Here is an 8915-nt window from a genome sequence, read left to right as displayed (position 1 = left end):
GCCAGGCCCCGCGGGCTGCGCCGCAGCGCATCTCTCTCAGGAGATAAAGCGCATCACGCCTCGTCCAATAATCCGCCACAGGCTCGGCGGCCGCAGCTCACGGCGCAGGCGCGACGGAAGTGCGCGCGCCCAGCTCGCCCCGCCCCGGAAGCGGGTTGCGGCGTTCTGCAGCCCACCCCCCCACCCCCCAGCTCGTTGCACGCTTCAAGGGGGGATGGGGTCGAGGGACGCTGTCATGGATTTGCCCCATCCTCATGTCCTCCGCCGGCCAGCTGCTGATCCGTATCAGGCGATACTACGGCACCTACGGTAGTGCTGTAGCAACCGTCGTCATCGTACCAAGAGGAAAATGCCGTCCTCCAAATAACCATTTACTCTGTTCAGGACTCACGCAGTGAGCTATCTCCAGCCTTTTGAGTCTCGCTAAGCTACTCCCAAACCAACATTTAAGTATCTCCCCAGTCTTAGGGATCTGTCAAAAGGAAATTTGGGGGGCTGGGGATTTAGCTCAGCGGCAAAGTGCCTGCCTGGCAAGCACAAGGTCGTGAGTTCGGTTCCTGGTACCGGAGAAAAACCAAACCAAAAAAAAAAAGGAAATTCGGTTCTCATTTTCCAGGTAGATGCTTGCTGCCAAAGGCCTGCTCCCAAAATGAGTAGTCTCAACTCCCTTGAGGGCAGTACAGCAAGTGACCCTAACTGCAGCCACTTTGACCTACTGCAGTAGGTCCCGGAGCGTCCTCCAACACCCACATCCCTTGGGAACATTCTAAACCCAATAGTGGGAAGGAATCCCTCATGAATGACCTTCCTGGGTTCACCAAGCCATAGAGGGAAGCTTGTCACCGTCAGACTATCCTCCCTACCAGGATCGACTTTACCATCCCCTCTTAAACAAGAGCACTTGAGTGCGAAAGTACAGCCAAAGTGGGCGAGACAGTAAACCTTTGAAAGGCCCAGTAGAAAATCACAATCTTCACCACACTCCAGAGGGAGTGTATAAATGACTGAGATGGGATGGGGATATAGCTCAGTGGCACGAGCACCTGCCTAGCAAGTGCAAGGTCATAATTTGGATTACCGGTACCAATAAAAAAAACAAACTGAGCAGTTTGAGTTAACGTAGTTAAAATGCGATGGTTGGGAAGACGTATGATAGGCTCAGTAAATGATTCGTCTCAAGTGACGTTCAATGCTGGGCGCAGGGAGCAGAATGGGGGCGTTGTGATCTAGTACAAAACTTGTACCAAGGGTTTCTTCACACTCAAACACTCTTACCAGGGAAGAGGCCTCTACGCAAATAAATAAAAGGAGAAAATGGGAGAAAAATCACGTTTATTAGTTAAAGACAACCACAGGCTGGACAAAACACACATGCTAAAACGTGGACTGTCTTTTAAAACGTCAAAGTTAAATAGGTAAATGGTTTGTTCCCCCACAGCCCACAATCGTTTCCATGTTTACAAATTAGAAGGCCCATGTTAGACATTTAAACAGTAAAATACGTAATAAAAGCTCCAACCTACCCCAAAAGCTTTTTCTAGGTTAAGAATCATGAATATGACTAACCACATGCCACTGACAACTGCTCAGGGTATTGGTCTGAATCAGTTTTCAATGTTTAGTACTAGAAACACCACCCCCGACCCCAGCGTATTGTTTTACATTTTAGAGGTAAGGCATGAACATCAAAGCCTGTTTAGTCACCAATTTAAATGAAGCCTCGTGGAAGACCCTTTTCCCGGTAAAACACACCAAACTCCCTGGGAAGACGTTCAGGCCTACGTTTTAGCCACTACTGAAATAAATCACAAGGGCTTGTGAGCCAGGTTATATCCAAAGCCACTCCCTATTGTCCTAGCAATGAACTTGTGTTGAATCTAACATTAAGACCTGTACTGCATTCATACTGTGCTTTTGGTTATTACTTCCTGATCAATCATTTTGATGAGGTTTTTTTCTTGTGTTAAGAATATGATAGACCTTAACAATTTGAAGACCTGTAGAATTCCCTGAATTATTATAAAAACATTCACGACTCCCAGTGTGACTAGTTATGAACCCCAGAAGTCAATTAAGACTAGAATCTCTAACCTGCACTAAGAACACTGTGCAAATCCAGACTCAAACTTAGCTCTTGGGCTTAATCAATCTTTTGCTTTTGTTCACTTGGTAACCCACAATATAGTTAAAGTATAATCTTTTGCAAAAAGGTATTTGAAGCTTTTTAAACTCTCTAAAGGAACAGTCATCCATGTTCACACTACAAAGCTGATTATTCCCTATTATCCTGGTTTTCATTTATTCTAACAAAGAAGTAAAGTAGGCTTATTAAAATGAACTTCCCTGATGTTGGAAACTACTGACAAAAGCTTTTATGCAGTTTGGCTTGGAGATAAACTTCAGATTTTGACTCTTGCGAAATGAAGATTTTTTTTGAAAGGGCCTTGATACCCCACCCCCAAGAATGGCAAGCAGTCACTTTATGACTAAAAAGGAAAAATCCCATACCACCTAAGCCAAGTTTTACAGACATCATATATTTAAAATAAAGTACAATTTCCACTAAGTCAGTCTTCAAATATCTTTTATTGGAAGGCCATGCATTGCCTTCATTTATTGTATTTCAAATCACTGTACAGTTACTTTTGTGAAAACACTGCCTGCATTGTCTAGTACAAAAAAAACCTAAAAATTGTTTCAGGAATGTAGAGAAATATCCAACTTAAATAGCGAAAAAGTGCACCATAATTACTGCTGCACTGCAGTCATTTCTGCATTTCCCATGTTTCTTAAATAACTATCTCGTCTGATAACACACAATATAAAGAGCAATTATGAAAAACAGACATTTACATATACTTCTGAAGTCTTACTGAGAATATCCTGTTGGCATGGGATAGCCAATCATGGGTGCAGCTGCAGTTGCAGGATATGCATACGCCTGTTGATTCATACCATTGTGCATATTTGCAACATTGCTTCCATACTGCTGAGTGCTATCGTAACCGTTCTGGTAAGTCCCTGTTGGGTTACCAGTCCTAAAACTGGTCTGTATACCAGCAGACACAAAATTACTTCCAAAACTCCCATTGGTGTAATTTGCAGCGCTGTAAACACCATTTTGAGTTTTTGCCCCAAAATCTCTCTTAAGCAGACTAGAGTAACCTCTATCATAATTTTCCCTGTCTCTAAAGGTATTAAATCCACCCCTTTTGCCTGCAGAGTATCTGTCCCGGCGGTCATCCTTCATGCCTCCTCTACCCCTGGAACGACCTGTTAAGAAAAAAATTGCAAGATGATTGATTAAATCCATGGCACAAATCATCACTAACAGAAGAAAATGGGTAGTTCCACTCATTCTAGGTTTGAAGCATTTTTATGCTCAAATTCACACTTCTGGAGATTCTACTCACTCTCCAATCCCATTTAAATGGATTTGCAGACAATACAACAATTCCAAAACCACCACTTTTCTTATCAAAAGCCTAATCTTACCTGAACCTCTGTCTTCGACCAACTGAAGCAACTTGGGATTAATTGCTTGGTTAGCTTCTCGAAGCACAGAGATAAGGTCGCTCACTTGCTTTATGTTATTAGGTGTAAAGAAAGTGTATGCTGTGCCTGTTTTGGTACTGCGAGCAGTTCTTCCAATTCGATGAATATAATCCTCTGAGGAGTTAGGGTAGTCATAATTGATGACAAATTTCACATCTTCCACATCTGTAAGGTGTTGCAGTGTGGCAAAATAGCAATGTACAGAGTTTTGCACACCACAACAGCCAGACCAAAAATAAAAAGTTAGACAATTGTATTCCCAAGAAGGTACGGGCTGCAAAAAATACAGTTACAATGGTTATCCATTCCCTGTAGGAATACCATTTAAGTTGAAAAAAGAAAAATGAAAGGGGGAGGAAAAAAGAAAAAGCACGTGTCATCTGTGTCGTCATTACCCACCCAGTGATGGAGCCTGCCGAAAGGAACGTGTATCCCTAGCAGATTACCAAATGAACAAGTCCCCTTCACAGATCATCAAGTGACATCTGAATGCTTCTGCGCAGTAGGGCCACTTAAAGATTCACAGCAACCTCTTCATGTGCTCATTTTGAGGACCATTAAATGTACAAGGTCCTTTGCATCACATACTCATCAGAAGTTCAAAATTCTGGCCACACTGCTTGTCTTGCCAAGACCTTAAAACCGCAGCTGCAAGAAAAACATACCTGTCCCCCAAAAGTTGTTTTTATGCAGTGTCTCGTCTAGGCAAGCGCTTCCAAGAAGCCAGGATTCACTTGAGAATGTGTCTCTCTCTGGCAGGTCTCGACATGACGACTACTGTGTAGGCTGAGGGAGGAACTTTCAAAGCACTGCTTTTCCCACTGACTTAAGTGTGAGAAGTCGCTCCTGCTCTAGGTCTCATGTGCCAGTACTCACCAATTTGTAAAAGGCTTAGTACCTTTTAAAGCTGCTCTCTCCATTTCAAACTTGAACAAAAATTTCATTGAACATTGAAGTTTGGAAATATTTCTTCGACATTTCAGCAAACTCACTGAAACTCAAAGACCCACAGATCACAGTGAACAGTTTGAAACAATGCTGTACCATGGCAATCATGCAAAGCATGGGACAGAAGAAATACCACGGCAGTGAACTGTGAGGGTAACTTCCATTTCCCCGCCCCCCGGAGAGAACAGTTTACGGGGCAGAGGTGGTATGTTCTGCCCTTTGAAGATTACTGGCACACGCTCAGCTTTTCACCTCTCTAATCGACTGGAAGCAGCCAGCCGATCACTAGTCCTCCATCCCCCTCGAGTCCTCCGATTGTCATGCCTAGGCCTTGCCACAAAGACTGCACCTTTATGCAAAAAAAAACTTAGAAAAAATGCAGAGGTTAAAGAAAGCAATAAACTTTCTTTAAAAAACTATATGGAGATCTTCTCGGAAACCAAGCCATGAATGCGGGAGTGTACTAACCTAGCCCTCTGGAGGCCACATCTGTAGCAATCAGAATAGGAGCTTTTCCGTGTTTGAATTCTGCGAACAAAGATACACATATGTGACTGTTAATTCTGCATTTGAGTAGAAATCCAAGGAAACAACATTTTTATTTTGTAATACTTACCATTTAGAACCCAGTCACGTTCCTGTTGACTCTTGTCACCATGGATACCCATGGCTGGCCACCTAAAATTAAAACATTTAAGACTCGTATTTAAAACATGAGACAGACCATCACAACCTCATTTGAACCACAGACCTCAATTTCACCTGAAGTTTTACTTATCACATGATTCCCCGTAAGTGAAACTCACCCACTGCTTCTGATCTCAAGTTTATTTGCCCTTTTCCAAATTTTTCAACAGACAGAAGCCTACATACCCATCTCTCCTCATTTTTCTGGTAAGCTCATCACATCTTCTTTTTGTTTCAACAAAAACAATGGTTTTATTCTCCTTCTCACTCATAATCTCTTCCATTAGACGAATAAGTCTAGAGATGGAAGAAAGCTTGTCAATTTTAAAAGGAATTACATAGTCACAGCTACACATTTAGTCAGATGTACTCTTTTACCTTGCTTCCAATTATCAGAAAGAAGAAAATTCTTTTATGGACTAGCATGCGCTCAATATCCATAGTTCTAGGCACTGAACTCAGGCATTTTGAACTGAAGCTACATTCTCAGCCCATTTTGAGACACAATCTTGCCAACTTGTGCAACTGATCTTGTCCAACCTGTGCTCTCAAACTTGTGATCTTCTTGCCTCATCCTCCCAGCACCCTGAATTACAGGCATGTGCCACCTCACCCGAGGTAATTTTAAATGCATGTATTCATATTATTCCATGCAACTTAGAGTAAATACAATCTATGAAACAAGTGACTTCCACTTAATACAAGTACTGTCTGAAAAAACTTGTTAGACTTATACTCACTTTTCGTCCTTTTCTACATCATGACACACATCCACTATCTGAAGAATGTTGTGGTTTGCGCTCAGTTCTAGTGCACCAATGTTTATATGAATATAGTCTTTTAGAAAATCTTCAGCAAGCTGTCTTACTTCTTTTGGCCAAGTTGCACTCCACATTAAGGTTTGCCTATCAGGCTGAAAGACGGGGGAAGGATTAGACTGTACACAGGGATAATTAAAATGAATCTGGGGGCTGGGGATTTAGCTCAGTGGCACAGCACCTGCCTGGCAGGCGCAAAGTTGTCAATTCCCGGTGCTGGGGAAAAAAAAAAAAAGAATGTAAAGTGAGTCTGAAAAAATATAGAAGCACTTACTCTTATCTGATCCACAATCTTCCTTATTTGGGGTTCAAAACCCATATCAAGCATTCTATCTGCTTCATCAAGGACAAGGTACGTTGTTCTTCTCAGATTAGTTTTTCCACATTCTAAAAAGTCAATCAGTCTCCCAGGTGTTGCAATACAGATTTCCACACCTTCAGATAAACATATATATGTAACTTCTGTACCCAGAACTTTTATCACAGTTATAAACAGACCATTTTAATCATATACAGACCTCTCTCCAAATCACGTATCTGTGGTCCCTTGGGAGCACCACCATAAATGCAAGTAGACTTCAAACGACAAGCTCTACAGTATTCAGCAGCCACTTGCTGCACCTGCTGGGCCAGTTCCCGAGTTGGTGCCAGCACCAAACACTAAGGAAAGAGAAACAGCTTTTAGCACAGACTTAAGATACTAGTTTTGCTTCTTTGGGTAAACTACTTTTATGGGGTGGGTGGGTTGTGGACAGCACCCAGGTGGATTAACTTTAAACTGCTAATTTGTACTGGTACATCTTTCCTATGTTACACAATTCTCGTTTTTACCGTCTTTTTGAGACAGGGTTTCACTCTGCAGTTCAGGCTGGCCTTGAGCTCACTTTGTAGCCCAGGCTGGCCTCAAATTCACAATAATCCTCCTGCCTCAGCCTCCTGAGTGCTGGGATTACAGGCGTGGGCTACCACGCCCTGCGTAATTCTCAAAGTAGTTCCACCTACACTGGCTAAGAATAACCTCTATACAGAAGCATCACATATTATTAGAGCTTTTTGTCTGTTTTTGAGACACGGTCTCTCTCTGCAGTTTAGGCTGGCCTTGAGCTCAGTTTGTAGCCCAGGCTGGTCTCGAACTCACAACGATCCTCCTGCCTCAGCCTCCTGAGTGCTGAGATTACAGGCATGTGCCACCACACCCAGCAGATCTTTTGCTGTGTTCTACAAAGTCCCTGTAGTACCTCCCTGGCCACAAAACTTAACAAATATACTTACAATAGGCCCATCACCTCTCTCCAGGAATGGCTGATGATTGATGTGGACAATGGCAGGCAACAAATACTGTTGGGTAGAAAAGAGGTACAAAACAAATCATTCTAAAATGCTGTTGTTTCTATTCCAATTGGGTGTTGGCACTTAACACCCAGCAACTCAAGAATTGACAATATAATTCAACTGAAACTTACAGACAATGTCTTCCCAGATCCAGTCTGCGCCACTCCAACCATATCCAATCCACTTAGAGCAACTGGCCATCCCTGAGCTTGAATAGCAGTGGGTTCAGTGAAGTTCTGCCTTGCAATCACATCCATGACGTTTGCTGCAACCAATAATACCACCTTAGGAAGTTCTCAGTGCCAAGATAAAAAGAAACAGGAGGGACCAGAATAAGAAATTAACACTCACCAGGGAAGTTTGCTTCATAGAAATTCAAAACTGGCTTTGGACAGTTGTGACCTCTCACTGTAATTTCCTTGCTTCTTCTGTATGTCTCCACCTCTTGCTGCAAAACAAATTAACAGTAATTTTTGTAAATGTCATAATCTCTAACTTTGTAGCTAAAAAACTCATACTTTACTACTTTAAAACGTTATTTTAAACTATAGCCATATATGAAAACCCATACGTCTTAAAAACCACTATTTTACTACACTCAACCATTTAAGTAGAAAAATTGATAGCCATTCTTCCGAGCTGGAAAAATTTAACTTTTCCAATTAGTCACTTGCAAGATATCTGTCAGATTCTGATTCAGTACAAGCCTTTGCTAAGTTATTGCCCGATGAAGCCACATAACATTACTCACTGCTGTGCGCCTAGCCAAATCTGGGTGTTCCTGATAGAAGTTCTTCTCAAATTTGGGCAGCTCATCAAGATTCCACTTCTTTTTAACTAGTTTCTCCCCGGGATTTCCAAACTTCTTTCCAGAGAGGGGGCCTGCTCTACTCCCTCCAAATCGAGGGGCCCCAAACCTGAAATTAAAGACAAAAGTCATTCATATTTTCCAAACATCCATACCTGCGTTTGTATTCACAGCTATCACCTCTTGGCACCAGCTACAACGGGTTTCTGAACGTGCACAACCTGAGTCCTTAATGACAGCCATTCTGTCAATCGGCATCGCACGTATTGTTTCTCCTATCCCTAGTGAACACACTACGGGGGCCGAGCTGGCTGCTCTGGAACCCCAGGTTCGGATGACAATAGACGACGCCCTGCAGGTAATCTCTGGTCCTCCCCACCGGCTTAGGAATTAAGCGCCGAGGAGAATCAGAAGGGAGGCGCCCCGCAGCGCCGTTATTTCTACGACTGCTCCCTGGCGGGTAACGGGGCGGCGCGGGCCCCGCGGGCCGGGGGATCGCGCGGCAGCGCTCCCGACCCAGGTAGCGACATTATGTAACCGCGGCGAGAGGAGGAGGAGGAGCCGGCCACTACCGGGGGAGGAGTCCCGGCCGGGCGGAGTCGCCGGGCGGCGTTCCCGCTGGGGCGGCGCTTCCCCCTTTGTCTCGCATTTCTCTCTGCGCCACATTTTCTCGGCGCTGCCATTTTGAGCTGCTCGCCGGGCGGGGGAACAAAGGCGCCGCCGCCATGTCCGCGGCCGGCATTTTGTGCGGCGGCCCAGCCCCGCGG

General features: G+C 43.8%; 2 protein-coding genes across 3 annotated transcripts in view; both read right to left on the bottom strand.

Annotated features, from left to right (window-relative positions):
* The window catches only part of Polg2 (polymerase (DNA directed), gamma 2, accessory subunit), a gene marked incomplete in the record, with an annotated part of 20408 nt that extends 20289 nt beyond the window's left edge, over window positions 1-119 (bottom strand). The window contains 1 exon segment of one of the 2 annotated variants that reach the window (XM_013503175.1): window positions 1-119. In XM_013503175.1, coding sequence (XP_013358629.1) covers window positions 1-31 — 31 coding nt within the window. 2 annotated transcript variants of the gene reach the window in all.
* Window positions 120-1315: 1196 nt separating this feature from the next.
* Window positions 1316-8915, bottom strand: part of Ddx5 (DEAD (Asp-Glu-Ala-Asp) box helicase 5) — a 7995-nt gene continuing 395 nt past the window's right edge. The window contains exons 2-13 of the mRNA XM_013503173.1: window positions 8092-8257; window positions 7692-7788; window positions 7472-7605; window positions 7281-7346; window positions 6527-6668; window positions 6283-6443; window positions 5931-6103; window positions 5377-5487; window positions 5120-5181; window positions 4972-5031; window positions 3496-3720; window positions 1316-3273 (exon numbers count right to left, since the gene is read on the bottom strand). Of these exons, the coding sequence (XP_013358627.1) occupies window positions 2870-3273; window positions 3496-3720; window positions 4972-5031; window positions 5120-5181; window positions 5377-5487; window positions 5931-6103; window positions 6283-6443; window positions 6527-6668; window positions 7281-7346; window positions 7472-7605; window positions 7692-7788; window positions 8092-8257 (1801 nt within the window). The 3' untranslated portion in view covers window positions 1316-2869. The remainder of the gene's footprint in view (window positions 3274-3495; window positions 3721-4971; window positions 5032-5119; window positions 5182-5376; window positions 5488-5930; window positions 6104-6282; window positions 6444-6526; window positions 6669-7280; window positions 7347-7471; window positions 7606-7691; window positions 7789-8091; window positions 8258-8915) is intronic.

Source organism: Chinchilla lanigera, unplaced genomic scaffold (genome assembly GCF_000276665.1).
Source record: "Chinchilla lanigera isolate Chin_1 unplaced genomic scaffold, ChiLan1.0 scaffold00077, whole genome shotgun sequence".
Taxonomy (NCBI): domain Eukaryota; kingdom Metazoa; phylum Chordata; class Mammalia; order Rodentia; family Chinchillidae; genus Chinchilla; species Chinchilla lanigera.
This window is presented reverse-complemented; position numbering and strand designations above follow the sequence as displayed.